This window comes from Abramis brama, assembly GCF_963993115.1.
Source record: "Abramis brama genome assembly, chromosome: 13".
Lineage (NCBI taxonomy): Eukaryota > Metazoa > Chordata > Actinopteri > Cypriniformes > Leuciscidae > Abramis > Abramis brama.
The window spans coordinates 7,004,173-7,024,289 of NC_139975.1; the positions used below are offsets into that span (position 1 = coordinate 7,004,173).

The 20,117-nt window shown below is 36.3% G+C and overlaps 2 protein-coding genes across 2 annotated transcripts; both read right to left on the bottom strand.

Annotated features, from left to right (window-relative positions):
* Positions 1-918: 918 nt before the first annotated feature.
* dnajc4 (DnaJ (Hsp40) homolog, subfamily C, member 4) lies at positions 919-11,470 on the bottom strand. Its single transcript, XM_084133247.1, has 8 exons — positions 11,404-11,470; positions 10,346-10,398; positions 9,779-9,902; positions 8,625-8,715; positions 6,883-7,061; positions 5,694-5,861; positions 5,040-5,126; positions 919-2,074 (listed from the first exon to the last, which is right to left on the bottom strand). The coding sequence occupies exons 3-8, from the start codon at positions 9,868-9,870 to the stop codon at positions 1,978-1,980; spliced, it is 714 nt and encodes a 237-aa protein (XP_083989373.1). The 5' UTR covers positions 9,871-9,902; positions 10,346-10,398; positions 11,404-11,470; the 3' UTR covers positions 919-1,977.
* A 1,302-nt stretch (positions 11,471-12,772) lies between these two features.
* Positions 12,773-19,738, bottom strand: tmco6 (transmembrane and coiled-coil domains 6). The gene is made up of 13 exons (XM_084133236.1): positions 19,539-19,738; positions 19,319-19,428; positions 19,096-19,205; positions 18,754-18,937; positions 18,567-18,671; positions 17,837-17,928; positions 17,146-17,262; positions 16,857-16,971; positions 15,310-15,478; positions 15,060-15,154; positions 13,914-14,081; positions 12,998-13,123; positions 12,773-12,913 (listed from the first exon to the last, which is right to left on the bottom strand). Exons 1-13 carry the CDS (start codon positions 19,627-19,629, stop codon positions 12,893-12,895), a joined length of 1,503 nt encoding a protein of 500 aa, XP_083989362.1. The 5' UTR covers positions 19,630-19,738; the 3' UTR covers positions 12,773-12,892.
* Positions 19,739-20,117: the final 379 nt, after the last annotated feature.

A 20,117-nucleotide genomic window follows, 5' to 3' on the forward strand; every position in this document is an offset into this window, starting at 1 on the left:
GGTATCTCCAAGATCAGACCTGAGCAGAGAGGAGCACCTGCATATGGGCCCTATGCGATATCAGAAAACCACATCAGACTGAGTCCATGGCTGTGGAGTCACAGAACGTCAACATCCGCACATGGGTTTGGGAATGTCAGGCTTACACGCATCTAGTGTAGCGGACTCTAGAATGTCGTGAACATCGCTAATTGGGAATGACGTAGCTGACGTTTTTGTTTGCTAAGAGGAGTTAAAAAGTGGGACAATAAACAATAACCAGTAATTGAAGTATGTGGGATGTTTTAGGCTGTTTTATCGTACATGAAGCAAAAAGTGTTGGTCAGACTACTTACCCGGCAAGGTTTAATACTCAGGGTTTTGCTCAAATCACTAACCCCAAGTTTGAGCAATAGCAAAAGTGTTGCTTACCTTCTGGGAGAAGTACACTAACATTTAAAAGTATGGGGTCAATAAGATTGTTTCTTAAAATAAAATAAAAAAATACTTTCATTTAAGCAAGAACACATTAATCAAAAGTATCAGCAAAAACATTTATGATGTTACAAAAGATTTCAAATAAATGCTGTTCTTTTGAACTTTCTATTCATAAAAGACACCTGAAAAAGTATGTCTGAAATCCACAAAAATATGAAGCAGAACAACTGTTTTCAAAATTTAATTTCTTCCATTACAGGAATTATTTTTTTATTTTTTTAAATATATATAAAAAATATTTTACAGTATTAAAATGTGATTTTGTATTTTTGATCAAATAAATTCAGCTTGGGTAAGCTTAAGAGACTTTTTTCAAAAATATAAAAAAAATTCTTAGCGACCCCAAACTTTTGAACAGTATTGTGCAAGAACAGTGGAGGAGTTTGCAGAAATCTGCAGAAACACACACATGCATTCAGATGAAGAACTTAGTTACATAACTGAGATCCATATCATCTTTAATTATTCATTGCCACAAAAACCAATGACATTAAGGCTTGCATTAGAGTTATTCCACACACAATCAATATTTGATTTTTAATAATGAAGGCGCACTGGTAATTTAAAGTTACTGACTATTGCAGAATTTACATTAAATGTAAAACCCTAAAAAAAAAACATATCCAATCTTTAAATAAGTCAATGATATGGCTATCTAAGAAGACTTCATTTGGATATCTAAGAGGACTTCATTTGCAGAGCTATGCCTTGTGATAGCCAGGGTCTGCCCAGAGTTTGAATCCATGATAAATGACTTGTTTAATATAATCTTGTTTTATAATTCTTATATAATAACTTGTAGGAAATGCATTTGATATGCAGCCTAGATCTATTACATTGGGGAAAGAAACGTCTCATTACTTGCCAAAGCACCATTTACTTCCTTTTCCAGAAAGAAAATCTGATGTTGCATTCAATAGGCTGGAGAATAGCCAGCACCTGAAATAAGTCACACTGGAGAGCACTGATCTGTCCATCTTTAGGACATTTTTCCATGAGAAACTCTGCGACACATACACACACACACTGAGCTTAACAAAGTGCACAATGTACAGTGTTTTCAGTGTTTTGATGAACTACTTTATCAGGAATGCAATGTTTCCATAACACCCTTTCCAGGTGCAGTTACAACGTCGCCTAAAATGCAGGCAATACAGTAAATGTACAGGTGTTTTCAACACCTGATGAGGAGCCATGGTCTCCTATAATCAGCCTAATTTCCCTTGCACCCTCTGTGACCTTATCTGACAGAGCTGGGTGAAAGAACAGGCTAGAAAAAAAAAAAACAGGTAAAAATATTACTGCATGCAAAAAAAAAAGCTAATATTTTGAAACATGCAGTGAGCGTCTGAGAACCTTATTCATGGATCTGACACAACGTGACCCTAGAAAAATTTATAAAAACTATTGACACAAAATACAATTCACATTCATCCACAACCTGCACTCCCTCCATAACCCTGTGCGATGAGCTTCCTCTAGATCTGTCTTTTCCTTGCTTTACTTCTCTTCTCCATTACTGCGGATCTTGTATCTCTCCAGGAACTCTGCATGTTTCTGTCTCAAGATCTCATGCTGCTTCTTAAAGCCATTCACTCTAGAGGAAAAAACAGAAAGCAGCATGATCAAATAACATGTTTACAATTTCTTAAGAAGAGTGTTAATCCATGCAAAAATCTCTGGTATTATGCTAGGGCAGGGTTTCCCAAATGTGGGTTCGCACATTAGTTAATGAAAAGCTAGGAATTAATTATTTCAAATGTAAAATTATAATAAAAAATGGGTCTGAATGTCACAATAATCGTGAAATAGCTGAGTGCAATTGTCAAATAAAAGGCTGTGATGAAATTAACTACAGTCTGAGTGTTTCAGAGTGAAGCGTGGCACTGTGTTCAGTGCACACATGAGTAGCTCATGATCCGCTGTTTTCAGCATCTCAGAGCTTCTTGGTTCACAGTAAATAAAGCGAACTCCATCTCTGCATGTGCTGCGAGTCAATTTTTATTTGCATAATCTCCAACATTTTTGAAGACAGATTATTTCTACCAAAATAAAAGTTGAAAGATTTGAAATGTTAAATGCTTGTAAAAGTTTGAATGTTTGAAAGTGAAGAATTTGACATGAATTTTAGCATTAATGTAAAATAAATATTTAAAAAAATATGTAAAATAACATTATTATAATTGTATCAATAATATATATATATATATATATATATGATAGAATGAGATTTATTAGGTAAACAACAATAGCAATAGTGCTGTCAAATCGTTTAATCGCATCTAACAAAAGTTTTTGTATATAGTTTTATATATATGTGTGTGTGTGTGTGTGTGTATGCATGTATGTATGTATATGTACAGTCGTGGCCAAAAGTTTTGAGAATGACACAAATATTAGTTTTCACAAAGTTTGCTGCTAAAATACTTTTAGATCTTTTTTTCAGTTGTTTCTGTGATGTTCTGAAATATAATTACAAGCACTTTATACGTTTCAAAGGCTTTTATTGACAATTACATGACATTTATGCAAAGAGTCAGTATTTGCAGTGTTGGCCCTTCTTTTTCAGGACCTCTGCAATTCGACTGGGCATGCTCTCAATCAACTTCTGGGCCAAATCCTGACTGATAGCAACCCATTCTTTCATAATCACTTCTCGGAGTTTGTCAGAATTAGTGGGTTTTTGTTTGTCCACCCGCCTCTTGAGGATTGACCACAAGTTCTCAATGGGATTAAGATCTGGGGAGTTTCCAGGCCATGGACCAAAAATTTCAACGTTTTGGTCCTCGAGCCACTTAGTTATCACTTTTGCCTTATGGCACGGTGCTCCATCGTGCTGGAAAATGCATTGTTCTTCACCAAACTGTTGTTGGATTGTTGGAAGAAGTTGCTGTTGGAGGGTGTTTTGGTACCATTCTTTATTCATGGCTGTGTTTTTGGGCAAAATTGTAAGTGAGCCCACTCCCTTGGATGAGAAGCAACCCCACACATGAATGGTCTCAGGATGCTTTACTGTTGGCATGACACAGGACTGATGGTAGCGCTCACCTTTTCTTCTCCGGACAAGCCTTTTTCCAGATGCCCCAAACAATCGGAAACAGGCTTCATCGGAGAATATGACTTTGCCCCAGTCCTCAGCAGTCCATTCACCATACTTTCTGCAGAAGATCAATCTGTCCCTGATGTTTTTTTTGGAGAGAAGTGGCTTCTTTGCTGCCCTTCTTGACACCAGGCCATCTTCCAAAAGTCTTTGCCTCACTGTGCGTGCAGATGCGCTCACACCTGCCTGCTGCCATTCCTGAGCAAGCTCTGCACTGGTGGCACTCCGATCCCGCAGCTGAATCCTCTTTAGGAGACGATCCTGGCGCTTGCTGGACTTTCTTGGACGCCCTGAAGCCTTCTTAACAAGAATTGAACCTCTTTCCTTGAAGTTCTTGATAATCCTATAAATTGTTGATTTAGGTGCAATCTTAGTAGCCACAATATTCTACTTGTATTCTACATTCTGGAGTATATACAAATTTCTATTATAAAAACTTAAGCAGCAACTTTTCCAATTTCCAATATTTATGTAATTCTCAAAACTTTTGGCCACGACTGTATATATGTGACAGCACTAAATAATAATAATAATAATAATAATAATAATAAGTATAATTATTATTATTATTATTCTTCAAGATGATTGGGTTCCTAAAACACCAGTGTGAATGTAATGTGGACTGAGATTCAACTAAAAAGAGGTTTGAGTCCACTTTAAAGTCCAGCTACAAATTCAAAATAAAACACTTATTTTTAAATATTTTATCTATTTACTTGCCTGTCATATGATCAACTGATATCAGAGAACTGTGAAGATCCAAATGTATTATAATATTAACAAAATCTCACTGGGTGCTTCAAGTACATATTTTAAGGGTTCGGCTGACAAAAACGTTTGGGAATCCCTGTGCAAGTCTGATTTATGATATTCTGGTCCCTCAATATGGCAGCACCATGCAATTTAGCATTATTATAATTATAATTACTACATTAATTACTCCCTCTTGCTTAGCCCTGCTGTAAATATAATTGTAATGTATTTTATTTGATGTATGTCCACTACCAACTGGCCGGGGACTACAGCTGGAAATTAGCCGTAGAGGCTAAAGCTGCTCTTTTTATCAAAAGGGACTGTCCACGTCATTATAAACTAATAAACTAAACGAAACATTTTTCACCGCAAAATTGTATTCAAATAAGAAACATGATTTACACAAGTACTCAAATATTCGACAACCAAATCGCAAGTGCGCAGTCCTGTTGAACACACTTAAAATGTGCTCTTGAATTACTGTGGTGACAACAACCTTCAGTACTTCAACCTAATGAATGAGTTGCTAATAAAGTACAAATCCAATAAGGCTGTCAAATGAACATGAGATGAACCTATAATCCTCTTACCCTGTCCCACAACTACTCTCCTTTACATTTGAAATAGTTTCAAAATGCTCCCGCTTTTGCTTTCAAAACCTCTGATGCGCCTCCTGAGGCTACATGTGCAACTTCAAAGTGCTCCCCACCTGGCTCTTTCTTTGGATTCATTGTAGATCTCACTGATGACTCTGTCCTTCTCATCCATGAAGTTATTATGGACCTCTTCCAGTTTCCTGCATGACAGACCAGCCAAGAGGTCAAAGGTGAACAGATTTACTGCCAACATATATATTTGGAGGGGTGAACAGACATCCACGAGGTGCCCACATAACTTTAGGGTCACATTTAAAAGGGCACATGGACAATAAAACATTTGATCATTTTTCAAAACATTTCAAGTGCACTTCTGCTACGCGTCAACCGAGCAGTGTCTGTTTACAGAAGATACTTAATCTCAGTCGCCTGAATTCAAGGTGTAAAAACATTTAACTGATACTGGAAAGCATAACTAAACATCAGGGATTATGGGAAACCAGTGAACACACTCTACTGGGGTTTGTCTGGCTCTGGGACAGACAATATGCCTTTCAAAAACAACACACCATTATCACGCACTCATCAGAAAACCGATGCACGAACAAAAGAAAAACATTTTGCACTGTGTTTCATACAAACAGTTGCAAAACACTCACTTATCAGCACAGCATCATTCAGAATGTGTTGAAAAATATTAGGATGAACCGCTATGCATGCTGACCTCAATACTATGTGCACCTTAGTGTGATATGATTAGGTCTCACCTGAACCCAAAGTAATGTGCGGAGAGACTGATTAGCATGGTGAGCACGCAATAGCCCACCAAACGCATGTTCCGTTTCTTTCTCTTCTCCCACTCCTCAGCCGTGTTCTCCTGAGGCTGGGCCTGTCTGAACTGCTCCCAATAGCGCATGCTCTCTGTGGCCTCCGCACTGAGAAACACAGAGACAGAAAGCAGGCATTTTAGCCACTGAGCCATAATCTTTTTGTAACACGTATACCCAGAAGTATCATAAAAGTCATCATGACAGGTGATTCTATTATCTTTGCTCTTATTGTGAATTATACAACAGAGCACATTTTTCTATATGGACTAAAAAAAAATTCATAACCTGTCATAAAAATGTACAAACTTCTCTGAACAAAACGGGTCAAGTTCTTGTCCGTGCAAATCTCGCCACCATGATGTTAGGGTGTTCTGGGTGGTTTCTAACTGGTTCTAGTCAAAAGAGCCCATCCCTAAGTCTCTATGATATTCTGGGGCCTCAATTATAAAGATGTGCGTATAATAATCTGAAGTGTGAACATATGACAGTTTCCGAAATGTTCCTATGAGCAATTTCTTAAACATCTGTATGCACAAAAAAGTTCCTAAATGCGACCCTTTTTATAAATTACAGTTCATCTCAAATTCAAGCGTAATGTGTAACTCACATATGATCAGTGGGCAAAGAAATCCAAGAGCACTGTCAGAAAATGTATGTGTGGTAGGAAAGGCCTGGTTTCTGTTTGTGTGTGTAGGCATATATTATTTTCAGGAAATCATTCATATATGTAATTATCACAAAATAGTCAAAATGTTGCCCATTTGTGCATATAATTATATTAATGCATAATGTGATAGCCTAATTATCTTTAAAGTTTAATAAACAAATGTTGAATTCATTTAAATACTGCTACATGAGCGCCAAAAAAGTTCATATGCATGCTTTTGTTGCCACATGCATAAGTTTGTTTCTGCCTTTATCGATGTCAATTTTTTTCTTCACTTTTGACATATGAAATATGATAGTATGTGTGTTTTTAAAAATGAGGCCCCTGGTTTTCTATATATAGCAATGTTATAGCCTTCATGTTGGTATAAAATGCCCACTTTCACAATTCAGTAAAATCCCTTTTAATAAAGTCAAGTTGGTTGATTATAGAGCTAACAGTCTCCCAGTTGCTGCTCACCTGGGGCTGTTGGTGGAGCTGGAGGAGGTTCTGAAGGACGGACCTCCAGAGTTCTGGTACCTCAGCCTGAGGTCATAGTCCCGTCTGGAAACGTCTCTGCTCAGCACCCTGTACGCCTCGTTCAGGTGCACAAACTGAGTGTGCAGGCCGGGATTGGAGGGGTCACTGTCTGGGTGACACTGAAGGAAAAAAAGAAAAAGGGGATGGAGGGAATAAAAGTTTGTCCCTTGTAATATTAGAAGTGACACTTGCCAAAGCATGCATGACTAATTACTGTATCGCTGTGTGAATGCTAATGACTGATCTTGACTGGATTGTAAATTTCACTGTTAGTTCATTTATATTTTCTACAAAGGCTTTTTGATGTTGCTGCTACTAGAGCAGAAATTACATCTTCACATGTTCACTACTTCACATGTAGTGACAAATAAGAACTTAAAACAATGATATTATTATTATTCAAAACTTAAAAAATTATTTCATTATTATAACTTGATACTTATCATGCCAGACAATCAAAGGAACATGGACTGAAATACAAAAATATAGTATCCTTAATCCATTGAATTCATAAAAACACTGAATAAAGACCATCAGATTAATGCATGTCTCATATTTAATGAATAAAAAATGCCAAAAGACTCATCTTTATGACCTTTTCACCTTCCTGCTCTCACTTGTTCTGTATGTCACATGGCTCATAAACCTTTTATGACTTTTTATCTGCTTCTGACATGGAAACAAAGCACCCATATCCCCGGCTTGTACCCTCATCTCCTGTCACACACACACACATAAACACACACACACTTGGTTCTATCCTGCCGTCACTCTGCCTCCTTGACCCGTAAACAGACGTTTCTCATTCTCAATCTCTTTCTCACAGACACATGCATAATTCTCTTATTCCTTCTGTTTGTTTCCTGTGAAACTGTAGCCCTGAAACATATATTGAATTTCTTCAGTTTGAGACAAATTATAGCCATAAAAAAATACAAGAATAAATGCCTAAATATTTAAGACTATGGGAACAGACAACAGTCTCTCTGACACAACTGAACAGCTCCCTCTAGGGGTGAGGAGGTAAATAACTAGGCATCATTTTTGTACAACCATACATCATTTTCAACTTTTTTAACACTATGGATTAACTATGTATCAGAGAAGAAATTCTGAGGATCTGTCTAATTTTTTGATAAATTAAATGCAAACTGGCAAATACATTGCAATTTTATGCATATTTTGCATGCATATTGCTAACTCCCCTTCCATTCTCCAAGTATAGATGATACATTAAATAAAATAAAATGTAATGGTTAAACCGATGTTAAGGCCCGTTCAAAACCAAGAGTGATAACTATAAAAAGAACCATATTAGTGTTTATATCGGCGGTTGATAACGTTCTGGTTATTATACTGTAGGTGCGTTGCAGTTATGTTGCCGTCTGTCACTTTAAATTCTCTTTAAAGCAGGATGGATTCTGATTGGCTGATCCACCATTCTTCAGCTGGAAAAAAAAAAATCTGAAAGTGATTCCAACTATATTGTTCCTCTGTGTCATTATTGTTATAGTTGTGTTGTGGTCTTCCCTATTCTCATAGAATTATTAGAACGATTATTAAAATGTTGTAGTTATAGTTATTGACTTTACTGTGGATGTGCCTTTAATGTGCATGAATAGGTGTCAGACCAACTCAGTCAGTATGACTCTAAAATGACAGCATAATCACGAGAAATTAACCTTTTTGGACTTGTCGAAAAATGCATTCTTAATTTGTTCCAGCGTAGCGTCCGGTTTCACCCCGAGAAGTTCATAGTAATTGGCTGATGACCTATAAACAGAATGAGAGACGATTAAAACAAATTCTCAACACTGTCTTCATGATGGTAAGATTTAAAAAAGTTTCTCTACAACAATAATAATAATAATAATAATAAACAACTGCAGCCAAATCTAATAATCTTATGCCCCTGATGATAATAATAATAATAATAATAATTTACAAAATAATTTATGTTTGACTAATATGACAGCCTGATCAGAACAATGTCAAAAATATTTTTTTATGTTTTCCATCAAAAATGTGGGTGGTGCTTGTTGCTATGGTCCTAGGATCTTCTTGGTGGTTGCCAGGGTGTTGCTATGGTGTTTTTGGTTGTTGTTAGGTGACAGATGTTTCTATAATATTCTGGTCTATAGATATGACGACATCAGCTCTGAAGGATGCATTTACATAAATGCTCTGAATCAGGAACAATAATTCACACTTTAAAGAATATCAGCTCACATTCAGACATATGAAATCAAGTAAATTCAAGTACATTTTAGTTTCAAGTCTATTTTAGACAACTTAAGATTTTCTCTCCTCACAAAATCTCAATGCAAAAAGTGAATTTCTTACTCAGTATTTTAACCATCTAAATAATACATTTAATTGAGAAGAAAAATGATATGAAGATATGAAGTCTTCGTTTTCTGATAAATTTATACTTAAAAAGACTTTATAGAATTTATACTTGAAATTAAGTTTATTTCTCTTGTCCCACAGGCAGACCTTTTTCTTGATTTAAGCATTAACTCACTTAATAAAAAATAAAAAAATCAAATATATATATTTTTTAAATATTATATTATATTACATAATTGAAAATATTATGTAAAATCTAATTTAGCTGCTCAAGTAAAAGTATCTTGATTAAAGAATGTTTAGATATTTGTACTGGAAAACAAGACAAAAATACAGAGTAAGAAATTCACTTTTCGTAGTGACGTGTCAAATTTGTTTTGAGCATTTGAGCTAAACTATTTTGATCCTGGCAGCTGCATGTATTATTCCTGCTGAAAAACATGTTTCATCCATATTTAACAGATAAATAAAGTTTGGTGGTGCGTACCTCTGCGCAGTACAGAGTGAGAACAGCCTCTGAGAACTTTTACAGTACCAAAAACAACTCTGACAGAAACGAAGCTGACCCATCAACAGCATGATGCTCAGAAATAAACTCAATATAGATGAATCTGAAAAACAGGGGAGAGATATGTTATGTTAGCACAGATAATAAACATATAACTAAATCAGATCTTTATTATGGTAAGAGAAATTCGTTTTTTGGATGTTTTGTTTGATATTTTTCTGCGGTTTCAGCATATTCAATGTATCCTGCGTTTGGTTGCAGTTTCAGGATGTTGAATGTGGCCTGTCTGAGTGAGGCTTTATTATGTTGTCTTTAAGTTTTAGCACGCTGAATGCATGTTGTGTTTGGATGAAACTTTATCACGATGAACGCTTGCTGCGATTGGACAAAACCTGATTGTGTTCAATGCATGTTGTGTTAGCTTGAAGCTTTATCATGCTGAATGCACATTTCGTTTGAGTAAGGTTTTATCATGATGAATGCATGTTTTGTTTGAGTGAAGCTTTACATGTTGAATGCGTGTTGTGTTTTGGTGTGACTACGTACCGCTCAGCAGGATCCCATTGAAATGCAGGCGGTCAGCAGCTCTGCAGGAGATCCTGAATGGACACAAGAGATTACACAAAAACATATCATGTTTTATATCACATTTTAGGCCTTTCTTTGACATCTACCCCCGTTTTCACAGACAAGGCTTAAGCTAGTCCCAGACTAAAATGCATGTTTGAGCTGTTATTATAACTCAAAGCAACTTGCTCTGCCATATCTTAAAATATGTCAGTGCCATTGTTTTGTCTCGAGATGCACACCAGTAAAGTTTTCTTTTAAGGCACGTTTAAAAAAGTCATAATTGAACTAAAGCCTAATCCTGGCTTAATCTAAGCCCTGTCTGTGAAACTGGGCCCTAATGTTCTTAAATGAATCTTAATTACAATCACTACACCCTAAACCCTTGTATAGTTATGTGTGGACATTATTAGTCAAGTTTGGCCTCCACATTGTAGATTTTTAAGGACTTCAGGACCACATACACACCAAATTAAGGTAATGCAATGCATGCGTTTCCAGTCCAAACATCTACATTAACTTGTCCAAACATCTACATTAACTAAACATCATAAATCTGAACAACAATTTATCCAATAGTAATCTATGACAAATAAATAATAAACCGAGTAACGTTAGATGCAAAAATCTAGTGATCATTTTCTGCACCAAACACGGCTGTCTCGTAACTAAAAAGCTTAAAAAGCTGTCTAAGTAGTCAGCTCTCTTGGTTTGAGACACAGCCATTGAAAAGTAACTCAAATTTGCCGGTAGCTAATGTAACCAAAAAATCTCAAGTGTATTTCTATGCCAAATAGTATACGATCTTAAAACGTTTGTAAACGGTGTCTTAAACCATCTGACAAATGTTTAGTATCAAATGATCAGTTCGTGTGAGAGAAATTCACTTTCCACTCATGCTACTAGCTTAGCTGCAATGCTAAAAACAACAACAACAAACTCAAGGGAAACGTGTAGCTTAGCAGACAAACTGATCAAACGTGCTGTAAATCTCATTAGTCATAAATCAGCGGATTAAACACAAATAATGGTGTCACCTTCATTCATGGACACGCGCGGGTCGGCTGTGGTCATGTTCTGCGCTTTCATAACGCCTAAACAGCGCTGTTACATAAAAGGACAAAGTGTTTCATATCAGACATACAGCTGCTGTTTAACTTACCTGTTTTCAATAGATCAACTCTTTATTTACACTAATAATAAAACGATACATTTTAGATATCTATATATATAGATATATATGGCATAAAATAAAAAATTACATTTAAATAGTTGATCTAGCCGTTCATCACTTGCATATTTGTGAATAATAGTGCAGTAATTTCAGGGATCCTGGATACATATTGTAATATAACAATTCAATATATCTGGGTAATTGAAATAAAGCTTCAAAAAAAATTTATTTAAAAAAAAAACAACACACACATTAAAAACCCTTTCAAAACTAATGTAATGCATATTTTTGAGTCATGAACAATGTGTTTAAAACAAGTTTCAAAAGTTAAATAACATTTCAAAGTGTATATTTTTTATATCAGGCGGTATAGCCAAATAGTTGTATGTGTATATATACTGTAGTTGTAACACCTGACATGGAAATTGTACCAACCAAGAACCAACCCATACTGGAAATGAGCAGTTTTTACCAGTACTTGAGAGAGATCTACAAACCTTTTCATTCTGCCACAAGGATCAGTTGAGCTCCTCTGGATGATGCCTTATCATGTTTACTGTTATTACCTTGTCTATTCACAATAAAAGAGCCATGTTTGCAGTTGCCACTTTGACATTATGAGAATATACAAATTGCTGGACAAATTTTTTTTTCAATTATCTCAACAGCTCTAAAACTACTGATATTTATAAAGGTTGTTTATATAAAAGGTTTCAAACCTAAAATGATACCATTTTAAATAGTTTTCTTAGTCTGTTAATTTGTTCGGACAGTTGCACCACCTGACATTTCGGGGGTTTAAGATAACAAAACATATACAGTCAACACTCGTTGACCCATCCACAATAAAACAGTACATTATTATAAAGAACTAGATATATAATGCATAAAATAAACATTTAAACCAGGCTCTAAATGTACTCTTTTGTCACACAAAATAATTGACTTTTTTTTCCCCTTCTCAATTCACGCAGTCATTAACTACGGAGTTAATGACTGCGTGAATTGAGAAGGGGAAAAAAAATTAACTTATTGCCCATGAATCTTAAACAGTATTTGTGTTTGTGCTCTGCTGTTGTCACAATGATATGAGGGTTTTATAACTCCTGTAGTGAATTTTGAAGACATGGCAAAATCCAACTGTGCACTTACTAGGGCACATGGCTAAACCATTGAACCACTGCATCCATGGGTCAGTCTGAACATAAAAAAAAAAAAGGTCATGCTTCACATAAGCAGCAAAAAAGTAATTTATTTGCTGCACACTTGCATAACTGAATGCTTAAAGAAAAGAGAAACTGGAAAAAAAAATGGAAGAGAAAAAATACATCTTTGCAATTCTGTCATTGGTGTTATGATGAAAGACTCTCCACCTTTAAAAAAAGAAAAGAAAAAATAATGGTGATTCCTACCTTATAATATGCCCATAAAAATGAACAGGTAAATGCAGAACTGACCTCAGAGAAAGAAGGGAAGAGATGATCGAGAATGTAGGCAGCTTTGAGACGTTGCTCTTCTTCACTGTTATACTGAATCGCTTCCAGCAGAGGAACACCATTTACCCTCGTAAACTCCTCAATCACCTGTTACGAGCAGGAGCACTTCAATTCAATTTGCCTGTCATGAATCCTCATACATAGATCAATGTAAAGTGATTTTAAATGCAGGTTTATTATAGTTAACTAAAACTGAAACCATAAAAAAACATACTTAAATGTAAATAAAATAAAAGTTAACTGAAATAAAATAAATTCAGCTAGTTGCCCATGCAGCACTTGTCATTTTCATTTAGTTTAACTTGATGTATGAAAATAAATATAGCTAAAATGAAAATTCATAAACACTTCGTAGACATAAAAAACGAATAAAGATGACAAAAATACAAAATAATTTACAATTAAATTCTAAAACTAATTCAAAATATTAAACATTATGTAGATTAGGCATAGGTTAGTTGTCAAAACGAGTGAGAAAGATTGACATGGAGCAGCTAAATCTCCAACCTCCAGAGAATCACCCGTTTGAGAGAAGAAGAAGAAAAGTCTGCTGGCAAAAAGAGAATGAGACAGAGTTCGTAATAAAACCAGAATCAACACTGGCTTGGCTTTTTGGAGATGGCGAGAACTGAAGGATTTGAAATGTTATAAAAGCGATGCAGAGATGGTGTTTATCACTCAACAGGTGAGTAATGTATTTTATTAAACAGATAAATTGCCATTCCTAGCTCTCTAACATAGTTTATTGTAAAGCATGATCTATTATGAAGGGTCTTATTCATCCGCACAATCAAAATGCATGCAGTTTTGTTTTTTAACCGCTAAAGGTTAACAAGAGTGTTTAAGTGAGACAGGATTCTTATATGATGACATTCACCTGTGGGCCGCTGGATAGCAGCATGTACAGCACTTCCAGGCTCAGCGTCACCACCTCCGGCTCGGCCATCTTGAGTGTGGCACAGAGGGCGCTGAGCAGCCCTGCTTGTGTCAGACCAACACAGTATTCTGTGCCATGATGCGCGATATTGCCCAGAACTCTCAGTGCCTTGTACAAACATTAATGGTTGTGAGAACGTTAGATGTGCATGTTATCGAAACGCACATGTTTTTGTGAATATGAGTATAGTAGACTAAAGCAGCAGGGAGATAAAACTTTTATTATTATATATTAACCATTATATGGTTACATTAGTATTTTCACCTAAAAAAATTGTTTTAAGACAATTATTAATATATTTTACTGTATGTGTCAGTAGGAAATATCAGTTTACATTTCCAAACATTCATTTTGCCATTAGTTATAATAATCCAGTGACAAGGAGTCTGACAACAGCCAGTTATGATCCACACGGAGATCTGATCTCACCATCATTGAGTCTATCTGTGATTAAACTCCGAAAAAATGGAGACAGACTAAATTTAGAAGAACTGTGGCAACGTCTCCAAAACATTTGAAGAAACCTTCCTGCAAAGATACCTGAAAAACTATGTGCAAGTGTATCAGGACAAAAGCTGTTTTAAATGCAAAGGGTGCTCACACCAAATATTAATATCCATTTATAACATTATTTTTGGAAGCATCCTCACTTTACAGCATTTTTAGTGCCTAGAACTTTTCACAGTACTGTATCTTTGCAGGATGGTTTCTTCAAGCGTCTTAGAGACGTTGCCACAGTTCTCCTGGATTTATTCAGTTTCTTCATGTAATCACAGATAAACTCGACGATGGTGAGATCAGATCTCTGCGTGGATCATAACTGGCTGTTGTCAGATTCCTTGTGCATACAAAAATCTCACTGGATTATTACAATTAATGGCAAAATGAATGTTTGGAAATGTAGACTTCCTACTGACATACAGCAAGAGATATAAATAACTGGCTTAAAACCATTTTTTGGGTGAAAATACTAATGCGCCTAAGACTTTTGCACAGTACTGTGTATATACACCTCATAGTAGGTCGGAGTCCAAAAATGTAGGTATTTATGTTAGAGTAATGTATATATGCATGCCTGTTCCTCACCATTGTGTTAATTCCTTTCGAAAAAGACAGAAATTGGATTAATATGGGAACCATGTTGAGGAGCAGCAGGCCAGAGCAGAACCCACTTGAACCGACTGAAAAGAAAATCAAATTGTACAAATGTACAAATCGTGGTCATAATTGTGAGAAATTTGTTTTCTCCAATAAATACATTTTAGTTTGAGCTTTACTGCTGAGTTAATTGAGATGGAAATCATTTTGAGCAAATGCATGCTAATGCCCTGCTCACCGGTGAGGTTGTTGAGCGCCCACAGGCTCTCTCTGGACAGAGCAGGATGAAGGTGAAGGTAAGTCTGACTGAAGACGCACAGCGCAGCGAGGAGACGAGTGTCCTCTGGCATTACGTCACCTCCACTGACCAGCAGGTTACCAAGGCAACGCAGAAGAGGCCAAATGAGCTGCACAGCAAAAACAAAAGTCAGGGTCCAAAGGAAAGCAGTATGAGTTCTATGAGCTTTTCAGAGGATGAGAGACTCATCAGGAACCTTATAAACTTGCTGATGAACTGTGCAATTTGAACTGTTTGAGAGATGAAGGTCAAATATTATTGTATGAAAGCTTAACCACGACGTTGCATCAGCATCTATACCACAATTCCACTATGCTTCATGAGATTCAAGAAATAATGTAATGGTAAGAATTTTTTATAACAGCATTGATAGTTGGATTATATATGAATATAGGCACTAGGGCTGCACAATTAATCGAATTTCTAATCGCGATTACGATTATGGATCCCACGATTACGTAATCGTTCAAAGCCGCGATTACAAAAAAAAAAAAAAAAAAAAAAAAAAAAATCCACTCTGCGTGCATTTAGAGCATGTTATGAGAGGCGAATCACAACTACTTCAGAAAACCCGGCACAATAGGAACTACCAGGCAGTGACGTATATGTACGCTGAAATAAAGTCTTTCACCTCAGAAAAACGGACGTTCCTGTCCTGTCAGCCGTTATAGGCTACTGTGCTCGTAGCGCACACTCTTCAATTGCACGCGCAAATGCGGCGGCGCGCGCTGTGTTTAAGTGCAAAGGAAACTACGAGCATGCAACGTTGTTACGTTGTAAATTAGTAAGTCACGAAATAAAAGTAAAATACCAATAAATCACATTAATGGTACGTCGTGTGTTAGCTGAGAAGGATTTGCATGCAGGGATGATTTTCATTCTATTCGCCAGGAGCAGTTTCCATGTTTCATTAACAGTTCTTGTTAATATTGTGTAGGCCTATTCACCATGGTAACTGTCATTTCAATATTAACCCCAAAATGCCACTTTATTTTCACTTTGTGTTATTTTTTTATATTTTTAAATGACTGTGGTGGCTCATACCAACATTGTATTAACAAAAGCTAGTTTGGGACTGCTATTTAATAGCTTTAGCATAGGCCTAATGTTTATTTATTAGTAGTCTTTACTATTAGTTATATTCTTTCAAATTTTTTTGTGTATGTTAAGTAAAGGGGGACAGTGTGTGTGTTCACAAATTTTAAAGTAAACATGTATAATAATATGTCTATATATACATTATATATATGTCTATATATATATATATATATATATATATATATATATATATATATATATATTCAATGTAAATTATGATAATCGTAATTAATAATCGCAATTACAATTTCAAGGGAATAATCGACAATTATGATTTTTGTCATAATCGTGCAGCCCTAATAGGCACTGTTTCTATTCAGTGAACATGCCAATTTAAAATGACTCATGTAGGTGATGTAGATAATAAATATTTTGCTGTGATGGCTTACCAACTCCAGTCCACCCTCAAGGTTTCCTAGAGCAACAGCGCCTCCTAGTGTGATCAAAACAGCACTGCATTGTGAGAGGGCGCCTTGTGCAATCAGCATCGAGTTATCCAAATTACTGCAAGCAAAACACAAACGTCATGTCATATATCAAATAGTTTTTTTACCCACTAGTCACCTTTTGTTCCAGAATTTACGTTATCTTGCAGAACTGGCTCTAAACATGTTTAGAACAATTCTCCATCATTCTGTTTTTGTTGAGTAAAAAGTATGAAAGGAGAAAAGGCCACACCTGCTGACTAAATAGTGCAAACACCACATACACTCGATCGCTGGCCCAAAACCAAACTCAGGATCTGGAGTCAATGCTGAGATCACATGAGGGACTATTTCCGAAGCCATGACCGCTCTGGGGTTTAAAAAACAAAAAGAGTGGCATGTTGAGATTAATATCCTATTTGTCGTTGCCATCAACAATTTAGAGTAAACTGTAGCAATTTCAGCATTTCGAGACCTCAGCTCATTTGTTCCACATACAACCCCAGGCCAAAGTTATGGAATCACCAACCTTAGAGGATGTTCCCAGATTTTTTACTTTATTAGCAAATAAACAAATCACCAAAACAATTTTTTGTTCAATAGCTTAACATTCTGGCTTTATGAAACACCTCAATTTTTTTCCAGATCAAGTAGAGGAAAAAAGAATGGAATTGCTCAATGTTGAGGACAAAATTATTAAATCTTCACACAAAAAAACCCACAATTAGTATTTTCTCACTCTCCCTCTCACTTTTATGACAGCCTAAATTCAATCTCTTTTAACTGGTAACTAATTAGCATTTTTAGCACCCTCTACTTGATTTGGAAAAAAACATGCCATTATATGTTTATTTGCTATAAAGTAATAAAGCTAGGTGAACATCCTCTAACTTTTGCCAGGGGTTGTACTGAAAATCTTAATGTCACAAGCTCTGGTCACTTACGGGATGATTTTTTCAGTTGCGTCTTTGGCTTGTAGTAGCTGAGACAATGTGAAACCAACCGCCTCCACCACTGCCAGATTATGCCTCTGATTCTAGAACAGAGAAATCACCCGGTCACATTTCACCCCAAAATCAAAAGAAAGACATTTTTTTAATATTTCAGATAGATAGACAGTCACACACACTGCATGTACGTATACATACTTGCACGCACACACACACACACACACACACACACACACACACACACACACACACACACACACACACACACACACACACACACACACACACACACACACACACAGATCCAGACACAGACACAGAGTGTATGTTGTGCATTGTGAGATTTTTTCTTTATTATTTATTTAATAATTTCTTTGCATTACAATTATTAAGCATATTTCCCCCCAAAAAATTCTCATTACTATAATATGAGAAATAAAAAAGTAAAATATGAATCTATTTTAGTAATGAAAATCACAATTGAATATAATATTTTTTAAAAATCCACAAAAGGAAAGTATCTGGTCATATTAAAATTGCCCTAAAAATCGTAATTTTCATCATGCAAAATGTTGAAAAAAACGTTTTTGTGAGATTCATCCTATAAGAATGCACCATCATCCGTATGCTAAGACTTGTGTTTGAAAGCCAGGTTGATTAAAACCAGCAAGAGTTAACAGGCACAAAAGTGATCGTTTAATACTAGTAACCCAAATGAGCTTACGTGAATACAGTTTGCCAGTGCAGAAACGATTCCCTGAGCTAGAAGCTTCTCTCTAACTACAGCGCTGTCGGGACACAGATTTCCCAGAGTGTATAAACAGAGTTCCTAAAGGAAAAGACAAAAGAGACAAATTCATGAGGAATGATCGATCCCTCTGACACTGACTTTACAGCAGTAACTCACTGACCGTTAGCTTGGTGCTCTGGCTGGAGAGGAAGGTGAGGAGGTACGGGCCCGCAGGCAGACAGGCCTGACCTACGCTGGGATGAGTAGACTGGGACAGCTCATGGAGACAGTGTGCTGCTTCCAGCTGACACTGGGCATTATGAGCACTGAGCTGCCCGATCAACATGTGCATGCTGTTCTCGGATCTGAAGGAAATAGAGGCACTGCATTAGTAAGTACAGTATTTATGGCTACATGGCTATCCAATTATTTAGACGGAATAACAGCACTTGATACTGTGAAATATTATATAGGCCTCCTTAAAAAAGATGGAGTAAGCTCCGTATTGGTTTTGAGGTTATACTTAATGAAAGTGAGTTGGGTCTCTGGGTTTCTCAGTGCTTTTCTTAGAGATGCAAGACGAACTGCTTTCTCCTCACCCCCAGACTGGACTCCACGTATCAACTCTCTGACCTAATGTTATACATACAACACACAGTAAATACACAAGCTATGTGACATATGTAACAATATTTTTAGTTTATTGAGGAAGAGAAATAAATGAGCTTTTCTCTCTGAAGACTCACCTGTTCAGGTGACAGAGAGGTGGAGCCAGTCTCCACAGAGTCTTCCTCATCCACATTCTGCAGGAGTCTCTTACTGATGAGCAGTCTGTCTCTACGTGCCTGTCTAAGAGCTATGGATGGATGAGAGTGTCAAGAATTGATTAAAGCGTAGTAAAATCAACATGACAGGGTTAAAATAATATAGAGGCCCAATAGTACAACACTCACATACTGTACACACCTTTCTCAAACTCTCTTCTCTTGCGTTTAAACTCCTCCAAATCACTGGCAGATCCACTTGCTTTGTGATGGAGGGTTTTCAATCTCCACATCTTTATGATTACTGTATATACAAATATACAACCCTGAACTATGCTCTGTAACTCTCATTGCATATTTTAACGTATTTAATCAGCCTGGTTTGATGTTGGTATTTTATTATGTGAACCGTGAAACTAATATTTCAAAATAAAAGTTTCCCAGGAACCGGTGTTGTACCGAAATCCGACTCCCCAAACAAATCGCACTCCCCTTCGCGTGCACGCGCAAGCGAGTTTAAATGCACTTCCTTTGCCATATATCCGTTTATCGATCGATTTTTCACACAACAAGCACCCAGATCCTGCATGGAAGCTTTGTCAACACTTAAATAAATTAACAGAAAGTGAACTAGTGTGGATAAAAGATGCAAAAAAAAAACAAAAAAAAAAAACATGCCAGATCGATTCAAACTATAAACTTCGACGGGTAAGGAATAAAGCTCCAGCTATCAAAACAAAACTGTTAATTTCACTTAATTTAACTGAACTTATCGTTTGTG

Bases quoted from the DNA above. Each gene is read 5' to 3' on its own strand.
- dnajc4 (XM_084133247.1), bottom strand. From the start codon at position 9,870: ATGCTGTTGATGGGTCAGCTTCGTTTCTGTCAGAGTTGTTTTTGGTAC. The intron at 5,862-6,882 runs GTGAGCAGCAAC...TGTGTTTCTCAG, and splicing joins AGCTCCACCAACAGCCCCAG to TGCGGAGGCCACAGAGAGCA. The intron at 5,127-5,693 runs GTGAGACCTAAT...TCTGTCATGCAG, and splicing joins GCACATTACTTTGGGTTCAG to GAAACTGGAAGAGGTCCATA.
- tmco6 (XM_084133236.1), bottom strand. From the start codon at position 19,629: ATGTGGAGATTGAAAACCCTCCATCACAAAGCAAGTGGATCTGCCAGT. The intron at 14,082-15,059 runs GTGAGGAACAGG...TGTTTGTACAAG, and splicing joins CGAAAGGAATTAACACAATG to GCACTGAGAGTTCTGGGCAA. The intron at 13,124-13,913 runs GTGAATGTCATC...TGCTCGTAACAG, and splicing joins TGCTATCCAGCGGCCCACAG to GTGATTGAGGAGTTTACGAG.